The following is a 23,037-nucleotide window of genomic DNA, read 5'->3' as shown; positions in this document are numbered from 1 at the left end:
TGTACTCCCATGGTTTAATCCTATGGTTTAATCTGTGGTAACCTGTGGAAAAATCAGCAAGATCAGGAACGTGGTCCGGCAGTGAAATTTTGAGTATATCTGAAGTGAATAAATCTTTAAAAAAAACAAAGTTTCACACTTGAAGTATGCTAGGTGAGAAGTCAAGTGAAAGCGAAAAGCCAGAACTGCACAAAAGATAACCTCTGTGCTTATGTAGTTCAACATACAAAGGTTCTGGTTTGTGACAAATAAACCATAAAATACAAGAAAGCATTGTAACATTAAAAAGGAGGGAATATAAATATTGCACTTCCAAACAACATTGAGTTCCCAGAGCCTAGCTGATATCCCTTTATTAGAGGTACAAGACATCCTGCAGGATGCTAACATTTGGATGGTAGCTTTACAGTCGTTTTTTTTTTTTTTTTTTTTTTTTTTGAATTTCCATTGAGGTAATTTCATCGCTGCCTAGCAGTTAAACAAGTCATCCTGAAAACTGACTGTATTTATGCTATCATTTTGATAGTAAGATAGAACGGCTTAACCTCAGTGATCTTAGGCTACAGAGGTGAAAGGGATAAACAGGACTAGGCAGTGAGAAAGGTAATAACCATTCATACACGAACATTCATAAATATGCCAGTCATACAAATGCACATATGCATGAAGTCACACATGTATACATGCAAGCTCGCACACCTCTAACTAACCCACAGACATGAAGTATTTACATTTGAAGTACATAAAGTCTATATAAATGAAAAAAGAAACCAACACGAAGGATTTAAATGTTCAGTCCCTGTAGCCGTTTTGGTAGTGGGATGACTTCAGTCACTTCTTTCTGGATGTGGACAGACTTTTACTCAAAAAAAAAAAAAAAAAAAGAAATACAGTATCTCACAGTAACACATACTGTAAGTTGAAAACGGATCTGTCACACTCAAAAAGACTGAAGATCCTGCTATGATCTGTCAAAGCTACAACACTGCTACAACACACATCATTATGCCATGGCCATTTACTGAGCGGGCCCCCCCCCCAAGCATCATTTTCATGTGCATGGTCTCCATACTGTATGAGCTCAACACAAACATGGTAAACACTGCAAATCTTTTTTAGGGGGAAACCAATTTTTTTTTTTTTTTTTTTTACAGAATTCTTGAAGCCTAATATGAGGTTTCAATGGTATGTGCTGGTTCCAGTCCGATCCCAGTTGACTATATAATAATATCGATGCCAGCGCTGGTAACTGAACAAGAACACACAGAATTTAAACAAAGTGATTAGCTGGAGTCAAAGTCAGATCTCAAAGGAAAGTCAGTCAGTCAGTCAGTCTTTGGTGTCTTTGAAAACATATCAGTAGATTTCCTTCGAGTGCAAAAACAACTCAACCCAGCACTGTCCACCCTCTTGAGGCAGAGAGAGATCATTTTCACGAACAGTTGAGAAACATCCATCCAAGCATGTTCAATACTTGCTTGTCCCATTCAGGGTTGCGGGGTGCTGGAGCCTTTCCTAGCATGCAATGGCTAGGAATCAGGGGAAAACAGGGCTTATGCAAAAATAAAAAATTATCATAAACACTATGAAACAAATTTGGGAAATCTAAGCAAATAATATTGCCTTTGCTGTAGCCAGGTTAGTGTCAATAAAACTGGGCTTATCAGAACAATGCTTTGAGCCCTCAGCAGGCAACGTAATTCATGGCTCCTGACTGCCACAAGCTACATGTGGCCACACCCTGGTCATTGGCAGCGAACATATTAGGTCATTAGCACCACAATAAGCAAGTTAAAGGGGTATTACAGAACTTTAGTCTTCAAGAGGAAACCCCACAGGCAACTAACTGTATCCGCAGGCTGACAGTAGCCTGCACTTCTTTTGCAGTCACGATCTTGCTGTTAAGTCTAATGTTAGACTTGAGGCACTGAGAGTTCTATTTGGTAACATTCTCAACCTCCCAACAAACAAGACATAAATAAAAAAAGTTATAAAAAAAACATTCATTTGGCTTGGAGATCTTTGGATATTTTTGTTTTCCTCTAGTGCAGCACAGTGGAGTTCCAGTGGTCTCTCTTTCGCCTAAATCTTCACCTGCTTCCTGATCCCCTCTATAGGTTCCATCATGTTTCTCCATTGCAATCATATGGCCAGATACTGTGGTTCTGGTAACTCAGGTGGTCATTTATGCCTCAGAGGCAGCTTGTGGTTTTAGCTGTGCTTTCTCCATGGCAGTGCCGTAAGGCAGAGATCGCTTGAAGAAGCCAAACTGCAAAAATGAACAAAAACGTCAGAAAAAACAGGAATAAGAAAGTAACACAGACCTAATAATTCTACTGAGAAGTTCATTATCTTTACAATAACAGTAATTGGGATTTTTGCAATCCTTTGCTTCACGGCAGCACTGACCTTGTACAGTACGTAGATGAGAAGTGCCAGAAGCAGTAAACCAGCCAGAATGGCCAAGATGATGATCCACAGAGGAACGGAGTTCTCAATATCAGGCTTGTTCCACACCACTGGCGTCACCACCTGAGGATGAGAGCCCAGTTTGTATTAACGACACCGAGATGATACATACCACAGTGTGGCACTAATGAGTGGAATTCATTAATAAATAAAGATCTTAAAAACCTTTTTGTGTCCACTGGGTGCATGTTTAGGTGGGATTGCATACGGCATCTTCTTCACACTGTATCTAGCCAGGCACTCCAGCACATACTGCTTATAGGTCCTCTGAAGAAAGAAACATCACGTATCTAAATCAATTTCAATAACATGCAGTCCACCAGTTGTACACTAGATGGCGACAGTGACCAGGTGTAATTTCCAAAGAGCAATTTCTTCAGCATTCCTATCCTATGAGAAGCTGTAACAACCAGATAATGAATTTTCAATACATTCACACATGTGCCTTATGTTCACATGCAGGGGGTGATAAATAGTCTGTGTGTAGCTCAGACATTGCAGGAAGGCAGAAAAATGTATACTGGTAAAAAATTTCAGTCTGGACAGCCAGTGTAGAGCAATCTACACTCTGTTAGCAACTGTTGTTCCACTTTTTGAGGCAAATATGTGAGGCTGTGCAGCCTAAAGGGCTGATCCACAACCAAAGCTGTGCCTAACAAATAAATACATGAGACTGACTACTGCAGCTATTCATTTTTGCAAACCATTATTTGAAATTTAAATGCCGACTGTGTTCTTTTTTGGTGTTTTAAAGAAAAATGGCCTCCTGCATCTTTTCCTGACATAAAAAAAATATATATGCAGACACCAGAGGGAAAATACTAATCTGGACTGCACAGTCTTATCCTCTGCCTCACTTTTGTCATCTTGTAGAGAAGACATGTTCATGTACAGAGCATGTCTACTTAGTTTATAAGACAAAGGTCATCTTCTACAAACCTCAGTGAAGGTCTCAGCCCAGATGCGGGACCGCACTTTGAGGATGGCAGTAGTCCCCTTCTCCAGAAGACCCACTGTGCACTGCACTGTCCAGCACTCCGCATTAGAGCAGGACTATGAAAACAGAAAGAGAGGAGACAAAAACAAATGCAAATACATTTAAGTCACGTTTGTGCACACAGCAGCTTGAAAAACAATTCCTCTCACAAAACTAACAGTCACAGGACTGCAGATGATAGTCATACAGAAAAAAATTAAAACAGGTTCAACAGATATGGAAAGGACAGCCCTGTTAATGCTGCAGTTTGAATAAATATAACAAAGAGCCCAATATTATGATCGCCTGCTTCGAATTAGATTGTCATGAGACTGTAAAAATGCAGCGTGCACCACTCTGCAATTTACTGCCCAACCACTCAGACCAGCCCATTTTTCTCAAGACTGTAGAATATGCTATCTTAATTAGAGCCTCATAATGCAGCGTGGTACATTTAGCAATTTAAAACATGAACACAGTGTTTTACAGCTGCTGAAGTAGCCAGACCAGCCCTGACCAAGTGGTTTTGGTGGGTTTCCTGCGGGAGCGTATTCGTTTACTTAATTGAACAGAGTAGGGCAAAAATGGGAGCAGAGAAGAGTACCCCCCCAGTTCTTCAGAGTCAGTTCTAGACAGGCTTAATGAGAGTATTCAGACAGACAGGGAGTGTATCAGTCCACTTCCTCCTGGTAGACATCCTTAATGCCTCAGGGCAGTGGGGCATCAAGAGGTTTGGAAATGACATGAACATGGTCCTGTGCCAGAAATGGCTCAGACCAATTCCCACATATTATCCCCTGGTGGGATTATGTGGTCAAGACTTGGGGCATGGTGACTGTTCCCACAGCTTCATGAAAGAAAGGCCTGGCTACACAACAGCTGTACGCACTGCACCCTGAAATTTATTTATTGACAGAATCTGCAGAAACTGATGATCATTGTACTCTCTCAAGTCAAAGGACTTGTCTGGTTTATGTCATTGTAAATTTAATGAAATCATATATAGTGTCACTTTCTGATATGACACCCTTGATAAAGGATAGTAAGTTGCAGTTAAGGAATTTATGAATGGTAAATTATTTTACAAATTTTTCTAGATCTGTTGTAAAGTATTTTCTTTGACACTTCATGAAAAACACTTTTGACTGGTGTTTATCCATTGTACAACATAATAATGCAGTTATCAAAATTAGTTTTTTATTAAGAAATACTTCTGCGTTGTACACGCTCTACTAAACAACCAATAACATCTTCGTTTACATGTTAAGTTGTTAATAAATGAACTTTGGAGCAGGATCTCCACTGGTTTTTCTAGAGTTGGTCCATCACAAGGATTTGCTGATAAACTAGAAAGTTAAAGACACATGTGTCCTAACTGTAGAATGTCAGAGAAACAGCCTGGAAACACCAAAATAAACATGTCCGAAAGGTTGCAACTCTAGAAAATAGTTTCAAATATATAATTTCTGCTATTACAATGTATCCAATTGGTCAAAAAATGGGTTTTATTTTCAATCATTTGTGCAAGCGGAGTCTGCCCTTTTGTTCTCTATGCAAAGCTCAGCCCAAGTCTGAGCTGGTCATTTAAACTTCTCACACTATGACCTAGGCTGACAGCTTCACCCAAGCATCGCTAACACTAACACACTTTAATAAAGAGCAACTTTGACTGGAGATGTCTGTCCTACTAAGCATTAAAAACTAAAGTGCAGACACAGGGAAAAGGGGAGAATAGGGTCCTTCATACTAACATGCCATTGGACATGCTTGATAAATGAGCGAGGGTTAGAGGCAACAGGCAAACACACAAAGACCTTTTTGGTGGAGGCAGGTATCCACAGAGGGAAGCATCGAGGGCAGCTACCTACAGGTGGGTGGATCAATAGAGTCAGTGTGTAGGTACCCAGGGGCCTCACAACACTCAGGGCTGAAAATTAGACAGCACTGCCTCCCTTGTCCCATGACTTCTGAGCCTCTCCTTCCCTTCACACTGTTACAGGCTCTCATTGTTAATCACCATGAAGGGACAAATCTGTGGTGTTTTACCCCTCCCTTTACCAACATCATAACCTAATTACTCAATCCCAGGAGCCTCATATAAGAGTGGGGTCAGAGTCTCCAAAACAGATTCAGATTTGCACACTAAAGCATCACGGCCTGCTGTGTAAGTGAAACTGCATAACCACATTTACCCTAAACTGAAAACTCAAGCTCCTTATACCCTCACGTTCAAGTCAACAATCAGTCACCTATTATATTAGACTTGCATACATGCTTCAGCGTGCATCCAACGTGATGTACTTGTAGAATGAGAAAATTATCTTCAACTTACCAGGTTGGTCAAATGAGCCAGTTGATACCTATGGACATCCCTCCTCTCAACATGGTGCTCATGGGCCTTCAGTGCCAGAATAGGTGGTTCTGTGGATGTGTGCTGGAGCTAAAGGAAGAATACAAACACATACCACACATTAGGACGTCCATGATAGACCTCACCAGGCACACCACCCTTGCTGTCAATACAAGACAGAATGTCTGCGTGACCCTGAGGCTTTATGTCATTAATCAGAAGCATGTGAGCTCTGCTCCACATGGATTCCCGAAGAGAAACAACATACTTAGCAATTCACCAGGGGAAAAAAAAACATTAGCTAAGACAGAAACATTAACTAAGACTGATAACCCTGCTCAACATCTGTCAAGCTTCAACTGTAAACACAAACAACTCTTATGCCCACAAACCCACAAAGCTACAACTTGGTATAAAGTGCACATTGCTGGATGTTGAAGATGAGTAAATATATATAGTTGGGCGAGGTGGTTTATCAAGCTGTGCTGAGCATAAGCAAGAATCGAAACTTCAAAGTAGTGGTGGAATAAGTGTCCTGGGTGGGGCTGAGAGGCTGGGAGGGTGTGGGCCAACCAGCGGGCGGAACCAGCTGTTAATTATCTGTCTGGGAATCAATGGGAGATGCTCTCTGTTTGATTTCCCTCATTTAACCCTGAGGAGGTGTGCACATCTACGCATCACTCACTTTGAGTTGCAGGTGGTTCATGTTTTTGTCGGCGGTGCAGTTGATGGAGCCTTCTGTGTAGAACTCCAGAGGGTAAAGCAGAGTGTGGCCCTGGAGACTGAGGGGGCAGCGCAGCTCAAGTAGGGTGTGGCTGATCCGACTGGGTCCATTGTTCACCAGCTGGAAAGTGACAATAGGAAAGTTAAGGATGTGGCTTAAAGAGCAGCTTGATTAGTTTATATTTTAGTTGTAGCTGCAGCAGAACTATGAGCTTGCAGGTGATTTTTTTTCCTCCTTGCTGAAACTTTCATATCTGACATATTTCTTCACAGAAAGTAGAGCACTGTTTAAAGTCATCCAAGTCAAAGCAGATCAGTTTCGTTTGGTTTTCCTTCATTGCTGCCCTGAGAAGTCAACTTGCGTTATGAACAGTAGGATCAGCATTCCAACCAAATCTGCTTAGCCCCAATGAGTCTGCACAGCCATGGCTGATTACCTCATAGATATGTTCCACGGCAGGGCCAACGTCCTGCTCCACCCCATAGTTTTTGGTCACCTTCCAGTTAGCCGGTGGGAAGAAGATCTTATCTGGTCGAGACACACTTAAAACGAGAGGTGGGGGTGAGAACATGTGTAGGGAGGCACGAGAGACTTAATGAAATTCCACAGTTTCAAATGAGGGAATCCTAACGCTCAACTCACCCTTGTAGAATGACATCAGCCTGAACAACCACCTCCAGCTTGTACGGCACAACCTCACTGTGGGAATTATTCTCATTTTTACTGTGGAAACAGGGAGAGGAAAGAAAAGATTCTGATTAGCTGATGTCATCCGAGAGCCGTGGAGGTCGGTGCTGCTGAATCAGTAACCCCAGTAAGTAGCAGTAAGTATATTCTACAAACCTGCGAATCTGCAACTCAAACTGGACGGTTTTGTGCGTGTCTTTCAATCGTGGCACCGTGAAGCGCAGACCTGCCCACAGCTGCAAATACAAAGGTCCAGGATATTAATCATCATTTTAAAAAAATTGTTCAGTCCATATTTTCCATTACTAACAAACCATACCATAGTATGAGGTTTGCACAATCTGTCTGTAGTGCTGTTATTTGTAAAAGATACATATGCTCTCCTTAGAATTAGCATTGTGCACAGTGACTATTATTACACGGCTAATGAGTGGGTGAACTCCAGAAGTACACATTAACATTTTGTTTTCTCCTTCACTCAGTAAATCACTGCTACATTAAGTCTCTCTGCGTCTTTATTTTTCTGAAGCACTCAGAGGGTTAAAAATAAGATGATTCCACATCAACAATATGCTTATAAAATGGAGAAGTGTGTCTACTTCATCCAGTCAGTGTTCCTCTACAGGCCTATTAAAAACCAGCTTATGACTCAATCATTAAAAAGGCGAACTCTAGTCAGCAGGGAGCACTCATGGGAGTCTGTGCTTCCTGTCACAACATTTCCTGACACATACTGACTTTTCCTGTGCTGTTCACACTCAAGCTGGGGATGGCATGCAACTTTTTCCTAAGTAGCGCAAGAAACCATGACATGGTGTCAACTGTGCCACTATTAAATACACTTGCCATGTTCTACAGCGCTGAAACCCATTAGTCATAGAGCTAAAAAAGGACAGTGGTGTTCTTACATTGGCACCAGACTTCATGGGGTTGCCCAAATCACAGCTGAGATATCGAGTCTGGTTTTCTGTCTCATAGCTGCAGGTCAGCTGGGTCAGGCTCTGTGAAACAAGCCACAGCAAAGGTGTAATTATGTCCCAAGAGCCATACTTGTTCCTGGAAGTTGCAGGTTTTCACTGTGTTTTACATTTCTGCTCACCTCATTATTACGGGCAATACCACTGTAGTCAGCTTCAGGGGGCAGCACCACATACAGCTCTGCTTCGTACGCCCCTCCCTCACCCTCATTCTTGGCGTTGAAAGTCAAAGTCAGAGAGTTATCATCACCAAGGTAGACTTCCTTCCTGTCTCTGAGTAGCCAAGCAAAGAAATATTGATTACCAGTAGAATTAATGGTCAGGCTGAATGTTTGAAGACTCTTTAGGCAAATAAATATGGGTAAGGGTTTAATGAGAAAACAGTGAAATACAATTTTTGTGTTTGCTGGCAGCAGAGTGAGCAATAAATTGCTGTTGCTTTAATGAAACCAATACATTTTCAGGCTTTGTGCTGTCAGATATTTACTATCCTTTGAGTCAAGCTGCAAAAAGCATCACTTAAGATTAATCCCACAATGCCTCCCATCTAATGAAAACGTCATCTATGTGGCAATAAAGCTATACATGTTGTACAACAGAGTGTAAACCTGTTTGACGCCTCCTCCTTCTTTGCTTTCTCCCACTCCCTCAAACTCCTCCACAACTAAGAACAATGAGAAATTCCATATGGAGAGCCCACACAGACGCTTTTAATTATAAACCATTCTCCTAAAGCAAGACGGGAGAACAAGAGGGAAGATTTCTAAAACCGATCCTCTGCCGGCATGCAAGTCATCCATAGTCTGATCATAAATGGCATTGCACTTTTAAAGCAAATAAAAAGGCTTAAAAGTAGAAAACACCACAAAATCTTCAAGCTTTCCTGAGGGACCCTGGGTCTAATAGGTTATGTACTTTGGCAGTGGAACAGAAGAAATAACACTGCAGGAATGATGAATACATTTTTTTTTTCTGAAATGCCAATAAATCATGGCCATCCTATCAACCCCTCTAACGACCATTAGGCTTCCATAATTTTCCACAGAGCAGACAAAAAACATCAAGCTATTATTTTAATTTCACTAATCGTTGCACTCGGATGGGGCGCAGCATTAACACACACACTCAAAGCAGGTCATTCCACATGTGATGGATCAGCTATACATTAAAAACGAGGAGGCAGATGGCAGATAAATATAGGAATGTGAAATCAAAATGACAGAGCAGAGTAGGGAGTATCAGGGTGGTTGTTATTTTTGAGAAAAATGCTAACAGATTTTTTGAATCAAAGTGAGGTGGGCAGGGTGTTTCTGACAGCTTCAGAAGCAGGCGAGGTTCAGACTCTGGCATACAGCTCCCATACTTTGCAGACAGACCCCTTTCATCTCTCTCTTTTGCCCTTGAATGTTTGTCATAGCACCTGTAGAGCTGGTGTCCTGTACCCTCACTCTGCTTCAACACTGTGGCTACTAACAACCCCTTTCTGGAATGCTGAACTAAACAAAGCAGTACAACAACAAAAAGTATGCTTTAGCACTCAAATCCAAGGTCCCATTTAAGTAGAAGAGGTGAAGAGTTCAGTGTATGCTACTCTGTTCCCAGTTTGCCGTATATTCTCCACCATATTCCAAAATATTTCCTGAACTCCATATGCTTTGGGAGTTTTATGTAAGGAAATGAGCAGACTCACCCATGGACTGAGAGCTTCAAGTCAGGAACACAGATGTTGTCCTCCCCACAGTCCAACAGAATCTGAGCCTAAAAGACGCACAAAGGGGGTAATAAAAATGTTATTAGGGCATAATGAACATGAGCAGGTTCTTACTAGAAACACAGTTCTTTTACACGCAAAAAGAATTAGGCATAAGATAACTCAGATATCTGTCTAAAGGAGATGACAGGATGAGTGTAGCAAAATGCGACATGTGGTATGACTAATACATTCCACTCTTTCCACTTGACCACCGCCCAGCACACACCTGGACTGCAGTTTCCCTTATTTACACGACATCATGACTCCAAATCAGACAGTTAAAAACATTGTTGTGGCTCAGAGGACGACGACTGGCTCGGTGAGGTCATGACAGGCGCAGACACACTACCCTGAACCAGCTGTCCCATCACACACATGCTTTCTGTTTGCGACGTAAGGGAAGGAAATGATGAACGCGGTCCAACCCGGAGCCCGTGCCAGAGGACATACTCCTGTGGAGCTGAGCATAAAGCTGCCAGCTCCCATCTCTCACCAGTGTCCCACATCACAGCACTATGTGGCAAACCGCACTTTCACCACACGCTACACCACCCAGCCAACCACAGCAGTATATGATCATATGGAGTGGGAGGAGCGTACAATCTAAAGAAACCTACTGAGACACAGGATACCTCTGTTGACCTGAAAAGCACAGGCAGTGGTTCTGTGATTACAATGGAGAAAAAGACAAAAAAGAGAGAGAAACACTGCTGGATAAATGGATGACCGCTGAACGTGTGGCAGGGCAGCAGCTGGGACAGTCCTGTGGATTGCTAAATTGCATCTCGCTGCAACTGTAACAGTGTGATGATGCTCATGACGATGAGGATAATAAATAGAAATGAAGGAAGAGATTAAAGAGAGCTCAGCACCCCCCTTGTCATTACACCATCCAGGGGCTCTAATTATGGATACCATGGTAACCACCATGCAGAACTTGGCCACATGTGCACCCTGATCCAAATGTCAGGAAAACGATGTTTAACTGTAGTTGAACAACAACACTGACATCTACATGTGACATAATGAGAGCAAGCATAATGCAGTGAAATCAAAGCGTTAAACTTGACGAAATGAGTGCGTAAATTCATAAAAGTCACAATCATTTGGTCAGATGTTTTTATTTTAATAACAATGAGGGCAAGGATGCACAGATTCAGCCATTTCCAAGTTCTGAAAGAGTGACAACTGGGATCCTCTCTAGTGTACACTAAAATCCCATGGAATACAGCATCCAATACAGCATCCATGAATGATGGCAATTAAAAGACCTTCATAATGCCATCTATCTTCGTACAACCATGTGGAATGTGTTAAGATGAGAGAGAGCGAAACTGTGCCGAGCACGTCAACCAGCTCTCGTTCTCACTCCAGCTTGAAGAGAGTAAGAACTTGGCAGTCAGTGGCGTTACATAGCCCGTCACATATTCTCAAAGCATATGTGGGAATTAATAGGGCATTGTGTGTCTGATCAAGGCCAAAGCTGTGGTATAACAGTTGTTATCAGTGTTTACCCATTGTTAGATTCACACAGAATGAAGCAAGATCAATGAAATATGTTGGCAGTCTTATACAACCCACTCCCCTTTTACACACACATATCAGATTTGCCCAGTTTGGGTGTTTGGCAAAAGAAAGACTTCTTCAAGATTAGGGTTGATATTTTAGCTCAAGCATTTCTCAAGGTCTTGGTTCAGCAATAGACCACATCTGTTAAACGCCCAACACTGTTAATATCTAGGAAGGGCATCAATGACAGGGTTGGGTCCTGATCCAACAGGAAAAAGACAGAAACACACCAGGATAGCGAAACTGGGGGGAAATAGAGGGAGACAAATCTACAGTGAATACCATTTTCTCAAGTTCTCCAATCTGATGCATGCTGTGCCACAGCTGAAAGGATGCCTACATGTTGGGCCAGTTCTACTTACTACTAGAGGAAATCTGGCTAAAAACAGAGTATTTCAATTACATGGGCAAACAGCCCAGCTGTACGCCACGCTAAAAAAATCTACCAGCCTTTAGTGTCTGCAGTTCTGGAACAACCCAGCCAGCCACTGTTATGTAGTCAAGCAGACTCAGGGCTATTCCTGCAGGGACAGGGGTTCACTGCTGTGTGTATGCCTCATATTTACATTTAGAAAACGGCTCAGCAGGCACTCTGGACCTGTTCTCTGTTTAGAATTTACATTAAAAAGAACAAACCTGCTCTTTCATTGGGGACAGGAGACAATCAGGGAGTAGCAACCCAGTGATTACATGACAACTAAATGTGGCAGATATTCATATCATCAACAATTTGTTATAAGAAACACCACATGAACATTATCAGGGAACGCTGCTCCATCGTATATTGATGCAGAAGCTTTGTAGATAGTGTTAGTTAACTGAGCGGCAGAGAAGACTGAGGAGGTGTGGTGCACGTTAATGTACCTTCTGCTCAATTACATTGAGGGTCTGATAGTTGAGGATGGGCTGCAGGCCACGGGAGTCAGCAGCAGCGTTTGGATTCAAGCTGAAGTTCAAGGCTACATAAATGGCAGAGAGTTTATCCCTGAAGTCCTTCTCATCCTGCAGTAAAAAAAAGTACAGAGGATATTTATAACATGCAATTTGAAAACATGTTGAGAATGTCCAAGGATCTTATAAAATGACTGGTGCCATACCCTTAGGTATATCTTTGTGTGGTTGCACACACGCTCGCCATGGCGCACCCTCACATTCCTCTGGAGCAGTGGCTGCTGGGAATCCAGGAACAGAGCCCTCTTCACTGCACTTTTCTGCTTGTGCTTATGACTATCAAGCTGCACCTCCACCTGGAAATCTGGAACACATAACACACATACAAATGGGCATTCATGGCATGATGAATGTTCCTGAGTCGCGTAGTGACAGTTTTAAAAAAAGACCTCCATAAATACTCTGAAGCACACACAATGTAACCTAACATACTGTTCCAGGCAATGCTTGTATATAGAGGAAGGAGTAATTTGAGAAAATAACTGGGGGTTGATATGGAAAGGGATTAAACATAAAAATAGGTTTGATCATTAGAGGTGGATCACAGAAAATGTTTGGCATGCTGCACTCCCAATATTTTGTCATAACAAAATCCAAAAAGCTACATCTGCCAAAGACTTACAACCTGCACACTGTTACAGCTTTAAAACTTGACCATTGGTGGCTATTTGACAGTTTTCTTACATGTAATAAAGTACAGATGTGGAAAATTGGCTTACCTAGGATGCCTGGTAGGTGTTTCCCATCAGCAGATATGCAGAAACTCAAGTTGACGCTGTTTTGGACAGAAGGGACAAGGACATAATGATGAGGGAAGCATATTCATTTATGGCAGAGACTCAGTATAAATATACTGTACACTCAAGGCACCTCACTTGCCCTCGCTTGTTCACTCACTGCCTCTAATTCTCTGCTTTTCTTGTGTCAGCTCCCCGCATGGTTCACATTACAAGACATGAGGTTCAACGAACTACAATGAATAATATGACAGAAATTCCAAATGTTTGGAGACATACTGGCATCTGACAACTTTCTGGTTGATAAATCAGTGTGCCAAACACACATACACACACACACACACACATTCAGCAATAGCAGAGTTAAGAAGGGTGAAATTGGGCAATGACTCAGGTTGCAGTGCTGACCAGTCAGTAGCTGTCTATATAGCTCTCTCCCATGACATCAGCTGCACAACATGCTGCTGCTGTCCAAAACTCTGCAACCCCAAAACCCCAATCATTGTACTAGTAAACCCACACAAGAACAAGAGAGAAAAAGCTGGAAGTGAAAAACCGAAAGGGAGAATCTGTCTGCCTGTTCCTGCATGGCTGCGTGCGCACGCTCACAGGAGTCTACGTGTCCTGATGTTTCCCAGCTGTGTTCCACCACCAAACAATATCTCATTCAAACTAACTGCTAAAACCCTCCAGCCCCTCCTCTCACTCCCTCACTCCCATTATCCCTTCTGCTCTCCTTTCACCCCCACCAAAAAAAAAAAAAAACCTCATTGCCAGGCAACATAGCGTAATCAAGACACATGTGTATACAAGAGCTTCCTTTATAGATCAGGATCTGGAGAAGGGGAGGGGGCCAGACACATGAGCGCAGTGTCAACCATGTCAAGCAGCGAGCAACCATCATCTGTTTCCTCTCCATTTTTCTGGAACTGAATCCAGTGCACATTTGGAGGAGGCACAAAAACAGCTAACAATGCTGCTATTCAGCATGTTATGTCTCTTCAGCAAAAACAGTGTGATCTGAAGACATTTTGAAAATAGGTCAGATAACCTCGAGGCTATGTACAAACGAGTACCGTGACTGCTGATGGAAGGATGTTTCTTATCAGAGCTTTCTGCCAGGAGACAAGTGCTTGTTTGTGAGAGGAAATGGGGAAGCCCATCTTTTTTGAACATGGGTCAAACAAAAACTGACAGAGCAGAAGTGAAGCAGGAAACAAGTGTCATAGTGGGAAAACTGAACACTCACCAGGAAACAGGAATGCTGGTGTTTCCACTGGTGACCATGCAGTTTTTCTCTTCAGGGTTAATCATGGTGGGGTAAACTGTCAGGGAGGCACTGGTGTTAACTATTGGCCGGGACCTGTGGATAACAAAAACAATAGTGATTGAAAACTCTCCTCTTTTAACAGACAGAACAGCCTTCATGATTACATACATTATAAATGCAGAGCAACATACCTGTAGAGAACTGCCTTATTAACACCAAAGGCACCAACAATGAGATCTGAGGAAACAAAGGGACAAAATTAGAAAACATTTTAAAAAAGAACTAAGAAATAAAACACTAAATGCACTATTGATGGTCATTACATACTTCCAGCCTCACTCACCTGGGTATCCGTTCATGTCTAGGTCCTTAGCACCTCTAAGGGCAAATCCAAAGCTGGCAGGAATAGTCCCAGCAGCCCACTGGCCAGTGATCACCTGCGATGGCTTGTCCCTGAGTCCTTCTGAGTAACCATTATAGATATAGACCAGTCCTTGCTGATCCTCCCCTCCAAATGGACAACTGATGGCCACATCTGCCAAAGATTAAAATAAATATTATATATTTTAATATTTTCCTATATATTTACTATAACTCTTAAATGTTCAAATGTTTTGTGAAATAACATTGGTAGACTGTGGATAAATCCTAACAATGGTGTTTAGTTTCTGGGAAAATGCAGTTAGACTGTAACCACAGCAACTTAGTGAAAAGGGTAAAGGGTAACATAGGAAGTAACTAATATTACAAATGCCAAACACTCCCTTTAGGATACTTAGTTTGCCTGGGTTACATAGGTTGCCATACACACTTTCAAAACTCATACAATCATATTATCTTATATTTAACCAGTGTTCATTCTTTGCCTGTTTACTTCTACTCTTACTACTGTTAATGCTACTTCTGTGTACTATTTGCAATGAAATTTCACATTTATACAGTTTAAAAGTAAAAGCAGATGCAAACAAAATTTCTTTCAGAAATTCCACCAGTAGCCACACCATCCCTATTCTTACCATTGAAACCATCCTGGTTGAGATCTCCCAATGGTGCGATTGTGCTGCCAAATCTTCCAAATGCTTGAGTGCCTGTGAGATGAGGTACATGGAGCTCCAAGGTCAGGGGACCACGCTGTTGGTAAACATAGACTCGGCCCATTTCTTCCAGACGGCCATCAGAGCCCCGGACCATGAACATTGGAGCGCCCACCAGCAGGTCAGTCATTCTGCAGACAAGACAGGAAGATCACTCAGACCCATTCAAGCTCAGACACGCTGACGCCTGATTCTCCAGCTGTAATGTTCATGGCATCTTATATAGATTGTGCCAGCTACAGTAATTATTTTGCAAAAAAAAAAAAATAGACAGACATGCACAGAAGAAAGTGGGGGTGAGAAAAACTGACAGGGAACACTTACCCATCACTGTTGATGTCAGTTGTCGCCACTGCATAGCCAAAATATGATCCCATCTGTAAACAAAAGTGTTTTCATGACTTTGGCCAATGAAACTCTTCTTGTCAAATAGCATTAACATGAGATGAAGATTTGTTTTTTTTTCTTTAATACAAAACAGCCATACTACTGCAAACGTCTGAGTTGCTTTCTGCATTGCTACAATAAAGGGAGGCATAAAGGAAAGATGCAGGATTGATCAATTTTACAGGTTAGGCCGTGTTTGGTGCTGTGTCCTCTCCAGCTTTGTCTCGTTTTCTGATTCGTATGTCATGCACCTCAGGTTAAGAAGCACAGCCGCTGTAGAATACAGCAGCCTGGATTGCGTGTAAGCAAATTGACTTGTGATTTTATTTATTCAGCTGAGTTAATCATCACTGTTTAAACAAGCTCAGTACTTTCCTTTTCCCAGAACCATTTGCACAAATTGCCACAACACTGTTCCCTCAAATAACCAAGCTTTAAGGCCAACCACCAAAGAGACCCAAAACTAGTAAAGAGAACGCTGCAAAGGAAATTCTTTTTGCTTACACGGAGTCCACAAATTAAGAGTTCTCATGAGGAGTTGAGCAATGAAAACACAGTGGAAGTGGAGCGTGAAGGAGCTTTCTGTAGAGGTTGAAGATAGGAGTTTTCTGACTCACCTGCTCACCAGTGTACTTTATCATGGTTTTCAGATTTGTACCGTTCAGAATGGACACCTGCAACACAGCAAACGCATGTCTTTTTATAGGGACTAATATAAGAACAGTCTCTCATATGGAACTCGCTGCAAAAATAATCCCTGCAGGGACAATACAGCTACAGCTTGATTTTTTTCTGTTTACTTTTTTATCAGTCCCAAGTCTAAAGCTCGGGACTCCCGTTCTAAAAGCATCGAAATGAAAGCCAAGCTGAAGTAATGATTAAGTGTTCTTACCAAACCATAAAGCATAAGTCCTTTTGGAACGCCAGCCACAAAATCTGAGAGCACAGAGACATGAAGCAAAATATTTAGGAGAGAAAAAGTACAGGTCAAGACCAGCAGGAGGAAAAGAGAATTCCAGTATTGACGAGATTTCCAGTATAATAATCACGTAAAATTTTGGCACTGACTTCAGTTTATGTTCCTTTAAACTTTAATATTTGCATTGCAATGTAACTGTGTTTTACTTTCTACACGCCTCACCTAATATGGGTCATATGGGAATATAGCCTATTTATGAACTTACCTTCCACCTCATCACCACTGAATTCCCCAGCAGCAACAGAGTAGCCTGTGGACAACACAAGAGTACAAACATCAGCCTCAGCTTGTACAGGGCATTAAAAAAAAGACCTGTGTGGATGTGCATTCATCATAAAAGCCACACATTTTAATCAGCTTCTTACCTTGGTAGCTGTCATCATGATCTAACCGGACCTGTTTGGTTTGGATCTGACCCTTAACAGACTGCATGAAATAGCCTGGGTAGTATGCTTTGATAATTTCCTCCTTAGCTGCAGTGATCACCTCACCTGAAGTAAAACCGAGGAGAAAAACGATTAAAAGAAGACTTAGAAGGAAATTTTGAGAATTGGTTTTCCTGATTTTCTGGTGGATGGTTGGTAAGTCCTACATACCCTGCCAGTAGTAACTGCCTGGTCCCCCCAGTACCACTTTGCCATCCTGTAAGATAAAACCTGTGAATTACTACATTGAATAAAGGTTATACCAGAAACCTCTGATCATTTGTTTAGCACAACTTAGTTATTACCGTTGTGAAGTCAGCGCTGAATCCTCCCTGACAGTATCCTTGCCCCGCTGCATCACTAAACTCTGAAACACACAGGAGTGGAGTGGTGCATCATGGGTTATTTCAGATAATAACTATTTAACATTCCAGCCAAGGCATGACACTGCAGAGGCGGCAGTTACCTGTGCGGCAGGGAGCGTACTCCACAAATTTGGTGAAATTATGGACTGAGAGGTAGCAGGTTCCAGTGGCATCAGAATGGGGGATGTCTTTCTCAGTCCGCCAGGAGTACAAAGGGGCACAAGCCTGAGGTACAGAGCGGAGATGGAGAAAGACATGGATGAGTGTGAAGAGAACGGGGAGGGAGAGGTGTTGATGAATGTGGTGAGCTTTTCAGAGTGCGATGTTTTTCCAGTTGCAACAACACCCTGATGAACTCAGGAGAAGACCCGGCTGAAGTCAGTGGCACATGTGGACCGGAGTAACCACATAACTCAACCAAGGTCACAAGCCATACTATCAGACCACTCAACTTTGTTGTCACACGAGGTGCAAAATATTTCTTTATACTGGGTAGAGAAGGAAGGGGAACTGAAATACAACAGCTTAATTGACAGTCTGGGATTTGCTGAAAAAAAAAAATCTTACATGGTCTCCCTGATATGTGAGCGAGAGACCACCTGAAATAGAAAGTTTCTCACGACCATAGGGTCAGGGTAGGCTTCACTGAAAGCCTTAATAATAACCAAATAAATGAAAGTGTTAGTCCTTTTCTATCCCTCAAATCATCTCAGAGCTGATCCCCTTACCAGGATTGTGTCACCATGGGAACGCACTGTGGCACCGAACCATTGGTGGGACTTGAAATCAGCCTGGTGTTCTGTATCATTGAGTAGGACGACACGATCCCCTGGGAAAAATACAGAAAAAAAAGAAAGTGAGTGATAAAACATGCATTCCTTCAGTTGGACCTCAAGTATCCTGACTCTGCCGTCCCTTCACTCCCAGGCCTTTGGAAACATCTGGACAATTGGCAGAGAGAAAGCTCCAGTTACACAATTTCTCATGAAAAGACAATCAGAGTATGACTTAGAAAAGAATAGCATTTGCTTTCTGGTTGTCTTAGTTGTCTTAGCTTGGCCAGGTTTGGACTGGACCAGCCTAGCTTAACCTAGCTGACCCTGTGCTCTGTTTGACCACCTGGCAGCTAAGACTGATCTCCCAATTCAACACTTTGACAGCAGCAGGTGACATGACAGATGGTGTGGAGAGTCAGGTTTAAACGCGGCTTTATTGGAAGACAGATGTTACATCTATGCTGCAGTAGAGAATGAAATGCAAACAAATTGATTAGGCATGGGAGTCACATCACTACCACATAACTTATACAAAAAAGGCTTGCAATCCAATGTACACGAGATATGCAAATGTGAGTTCAAACTCAGCCTGAGCAGTTCCAAAGAGTCCACCAGTCCACCTTAACTCACAGAGCAAACCAGCATCGTCCAGGGACTAGGTACTGATGCAGAATGCAAAAGATCATGACTTCTGTGAATGTGAAGGAAGTAGGCCATGTGTCAAGTCTCTCTATCCATGCATGTCTGACTCTTGTCTTACTTCCCAGCCAACTAGGCAGCCTGGAGCTTAGGGTGAAGGGCTGCTCTGTGTCTTTGTGGAAACAGCGAAGGGGCTGAGGTCCAAGGAAAACACACACTCTGGCCTGGCTTCCTCATAGCAAACTTCAGTCATCTCTGTTTGGACACACACTTCTCTCTCCCTTTCTCTGCTTTTGTTTTCAATATTATCTCCATCTTCCTATAAATTCTTCTTACAATATCTCACAAGTCTCCATGTCTATATAGCTTTTGCTTTCATGTACTGCCTACCCTCACCCAAGTTGGTTGTTAGGACAAAGCCATTGCAAAGCCACCAAGGAAAGGTGGGAGCTACACAATGGCTGTCTTGATTTGAGTCAAGTTTCTACGGCAACCAGGAGTAGCGGCAAAAAAGTGCTCTTGTAGTAGCCTACATACTGCATAACTGCAATCAGCTATCTAGCCAAATAAAAAAGAGGAAGCACATCAACATAACCACCTTAAGAAGCTAAGAAAGGTTCTCAGCAGCATTAGTTGTGTGTCACTATAAGAGGTGATGAAAGTTCTGTGTGTTGTCTATAAGGCAACTGATGGCAACCAGCTGGAGTCCCATGAAATGTTCTCAGTAGAAGGGATTCAGATAGGCGATAGAAGGAAACCCAGAGTCAGGCCACAGGAACATGCTATCTAAATGAAATCCTACTGGGAGGCCAGTTAGCTCAGTGTGCTGATGTGACATGGTGCCCAGCCCACTCTCTCCAGGGACCATCAGAAAACGTGTGGGGGTCTGGATTGAATCCATAGACTAACTCTCGCCTTTGAACTGTGTGTGATAGGAAAGCCATTAGTGGGGTTAGAGCCTCTCACTGTAACTGTGTGTGTATTTTTGTGTGTGTCAGTGGGGTATAAGACAAATGGCAAAATTCACTCATCACATCAGCTGTCCCCGTGGGAGTATGGACAGCAGGAGAACAGAAGGGGACGGAGCAGAGGAACAGGGCTCTGGTTTCTCCCTCTTTCCTCTTTCCCCACCCTCCGTCTCACCATCCTGTATGCATGCCTCTCCACCCTCCCTCCTGGTCTCACTACCCTCTCCTGCTCTCAGATCCATAGACAGGTTCTTATCTCAATGGAAGAGGAAGTGCATGGGAGAGGGCCTCTGGCCACTTTGACCAAATTAGTTAGGCTAATTAAGAGGGTCTCTGGCCTGTGGGTCAGAGCTGAAACACAGAAAAAGACGAGGTATGACACATTTTGTTATGGGAATATACTGCATATCAATAAGATATAATACAATTAAAATAAGATTAAATAAGAATTTAATTAATAAGATTAATAAGAACCTTTTTTCATTGCTCTAGATGTTAGTATCAGAATTGGCAAAGATATCAGGGACAGCGACAATAAATGAAAGGCAGTAAATGTCAACCGTGTAACAGCTGTTTGGCATGCACACATTTGCATGCAGATGTCTATGTATTGAGTGTTCTTCCACTATGCAAAAGTTTTTTCCATGATCCAGATGTCAGGACCAGCTCTGGCACTGTAATCAGCTTTTTCAAAGCTCTTTTAAAAATATGAAGGACACTCTCTGACAACCCAAAGGACGAACCTTCATCATGAGCTCTCGTTGCTTGTACATGACATCACTCTCTGTGGTCTCTGGCCAGCAACCGAGGACATGCAACACATTTAATGTTGCAAGAAGAATTCTGTAGCAAGTAACAGTGAAGCAAAGCCTACCAAGCATCAGTGACCAGTAAAGAGTTTTGTTAAACTAGGCTTGTGCAATACTGAAATTTCTCTCCCATTTTACAGTAAATTAAAATTGACTCAAGAGTGCTAAGTGCTGATTCTTCAGAAAAGCAGCAAAAGGTGTCGCAATATCTGTCTCTCTATGAATGTGATTCATGTGGTTTGTGTGTGAGTGTGTGTTTTTAGGGAATGCTCAATCTAAGGGCTTCTAACTACACAGTCTTTGTACTTTGACTGTTCCTTCCCACACTTGGCTCCATTGCGGAAAGCAGGCTGATGGGTACCCTGTCAACACGCTGAAACATGAATCCATTCATTAGAGAACCTCTTGGACTTCCTTGTGTTCTCCCCAAAACACTTTACCTCAATCTGACTCAACTTCATGTCATATAAACAGGACATTTCTTTGTCTGACCTATTTGTTTATCAGTGGCTTATCTCACTATAGCTCCTAGGGCACGGCAACACAAACACGACCTGGAGGAAGGGAAGAGCATCCTTCAAAAACTTCTTCAACACCTCATTATACCTTTCAACCCCAAAGAGGGGACACAAACACTAAAAGGATCATCTCAAGTCCAGGAACTAATGCAGCAAACAGCAGTTCAGCAAGGTGGAACACTGATGCCTGACACAGTCACTGCTGACCACAGGACCTGAAAGATGCTCAGACCACTTCAAAACCCTACAGGATCATTTTTAAACACTATCTTCAAATACTCCCAAACAAACAGGCAATAAGACAAAAAGCAGTGTCAGACTACTCACTTCAAATTCACAAACAAAGCAATTTCTATCATCAGATTTTTTCAACAGCACAGAAATGCACATTTTGTGTGTGTGTGTGTGTGTGTGAGAGAGAGAGAGAGAGAGAGAGAGAATCGTAAGGCTTACCTTCTGTATCAAATTCAATGATGTGGCAATCTGACTGGCTGAGGCTCCATGGACAGTAGAATACAGATCCTCCCTCTTTGACATTAAGCTGCCTTGTGTTAGCCTTGGGAGCTCCTATCACCACACTTGCACTGTGAAGGACAATGAGAAAGGCAAGTTTTAAACAAAATGTTAGAAACACAACCTTTATAAACCTGAAATTCCTTTTAACCCACGGCTAGATTTTGTGGCCTGGCCTCAATTAAAAATTACGTTCCAGACCTCCCACTCGACAGCTTTAAACATATGCGGTACGCACGTTTCACTGCTTAGCAAGCTGTATTCTGACTCACAAGCAAAACATTTTAACAGGTTGCAGTGCCATTTTACATAATCCCATAAAACCAGGAGAAACTGTTCTTCTGACATGTATACACGTGATGTTTACAGACACGTTCACTCTGCTTGTGTGCAGTCAGGCACACATGCACCCCTGTGGGCCAATTCAATAGAAAAAACAAGAGGTAGACGAATTAAGTAGAGTCACTCTTGTTTCTACAGCTGTGACACTAAATCTCCATGTCCTTGGACCTACACTGTACATCTAAAGGAAGAGCAGCCAACCATTTTAACAGACAGAAAGGACCAGCAAGGTTACAGGTGTGCCTGAGACTAAAAGCATGGAGGCTGTACTTCTGAGATGAAAGAGAAGAAGAAAAGGCAGAGGGTGGTGAAACATTAATGGTGAAAACCAAGATTTGGACATGTTTAGGTCAACAACAAAAAAAAAACACACAGATAATGTATCTTAAGTGCATGGTTTAGCTATTACATCATTGTGGACCCGCTTGACCTGACAAGTACCACAGTTGCTGCATTGATGTGGTAAAAGGAGCCATGCGCCTACTGAGACCAGACGGTATCTAGGGTGATCCAAAACAGGAAGCGCACACCCTTTCCTGCCCTACATCTTCCAATAGTGCACAAACGTTTACATTTTGGCTAAACTTAGCATTCGGCCCCAAGGGTAACTGCTAATCCGGGTCCATGGGAAGACGAAAAAGACACCAGGAGCCACACAGCAGTTAAATATTACAAGACCTTGTAATGTGGTGCTGTTCAGTACAAATCATTTCACCATCTATGGTTCTGAAAACACACAACTGTGGAAGAACATGGAGG

At 42.4% G+C, this 23,037-nt stretch overlaps 1 protein-coding gene across 1 annotated transcript in view; it reads right to left on the bottom strand.

Moving 5' to 3' along the window:
• Positions 1–394: 394 nt before the first annotated feature.
• itga5 (integrin, alpha 5 (fibronectin receptor, alpha polypeptide)) overlaps positions 395–23,037 on the bottom strand; it is a 30,272-nt gene continuing 7,629 nt past the window's right edge. Inside the window, exons 2-30 of the mRNA XM_026331396.1 lie at positions 21,877–22,007; positions 18,442–18,542; positions 17,815–17,938; positions 17,654–17,715; positions 17,520–17,565; positions 17,289–17,414; positions 17,129–17,173; positions 16,837–16,880; positions 16,562–16,618; positions 15,882–15,934; positions 15,480–15,688; positions 14,807–14,998; positions 14,655–14,700; positions 14,443–14,556; positions 13,176–13,231; positions 12,603–12,760; positions 12,370–12,507; positions 9,874–9,941; positions 8,306–8,456; positions 8,115–8,207; positions 7,363–7,442; positions 7,162–7,242; positions 6,956–7,061; positions 6,481–6,639; positions 5,778–5,885; positions 3,409–3,522; positions 2,635–2,736; positions 2,410–2,532; positions 395–2,269 (exon numbers count right to left, since the gene is read on the bottom strand). Coding sequence (XP_026187181.1) covers positions 2,186–2,269; positions 2,410–2,532; positions 2,635–2,736; positions 3,409–3,522; positions 5,778–5,885; positions 6,481–6,639; positions 6,956–7,061; positions 7,162–7,242; positions 7,363–7,442; positions 8,115–8,207; positions 8,306–8,456; positions 9,874–9,941; positions 12,370–12,507; positions 12,603–12,760; positions 13,176–13,231; positions 14,443–14,556; positions 14,655–14,700; positions 14,807–14,998; positions 15,480–15,688; positions 15,882–15,934; positions 16,562–16,618; positions 16,837–16,880; positions 17,129–17,173; positions 17,289–17,414; positions 17,520–17,565; positions 17,654–17,715; positions 17,815–17,938; positions 18,442–18,542; positions 21,877–22,007 — 2,971 coding nt within the window. The 3' untranslated portion in view covers positions 395–2,185. The remainder of the gene's footprint in view (positions 2,270–2,409; positions 2,533–2,634; positions 2,737–3,408; positions 3,523–5,777; positions 5,886–6,480; positions 6,640–6,955; positions 7,062–7,161; positions 7,243–7,362; positions 7,443–8,114; positions 8,208–8,305; positions 8,457–9,873; positions 9,942–12,369; positions 12,508–12,602; positions 12,761–13,175; positions 13,232–14,442; positions 14,557–14,654; positions 14,701–14,806; positions 14,999–15,479; positions 15,689–15,881; positions 15,935–16,561; positions 16,619–16,836; positions 16,881–17,128; positions 17,174–17,288; positions 17,415–17,519; positions 17,566–17,653; positions 17,716–17,814; positions 17,939–18,441; positions 18,543–21,876; positions 22,008–23,037) is intronic.

This window comes from Mastacembelus armatus, chromosome 7 (assembly GCF_900324485.2).
Source record: "Mastacembelus armatus chromosome 7, fMasArm1.2, whole genome shotgun sequence".
NCBI lineage: Eukaryota > Metazoa > Chordata > Actinopteri > Synbranchiformes > Mastacembelidae > Mastacembelus > Mastacembelus armatus.
The sequence above is the reverse complement of the archived record's forward strand: the minus strand, read 5'-3'. Positions and strand labels throughout refer to the sequence as shown.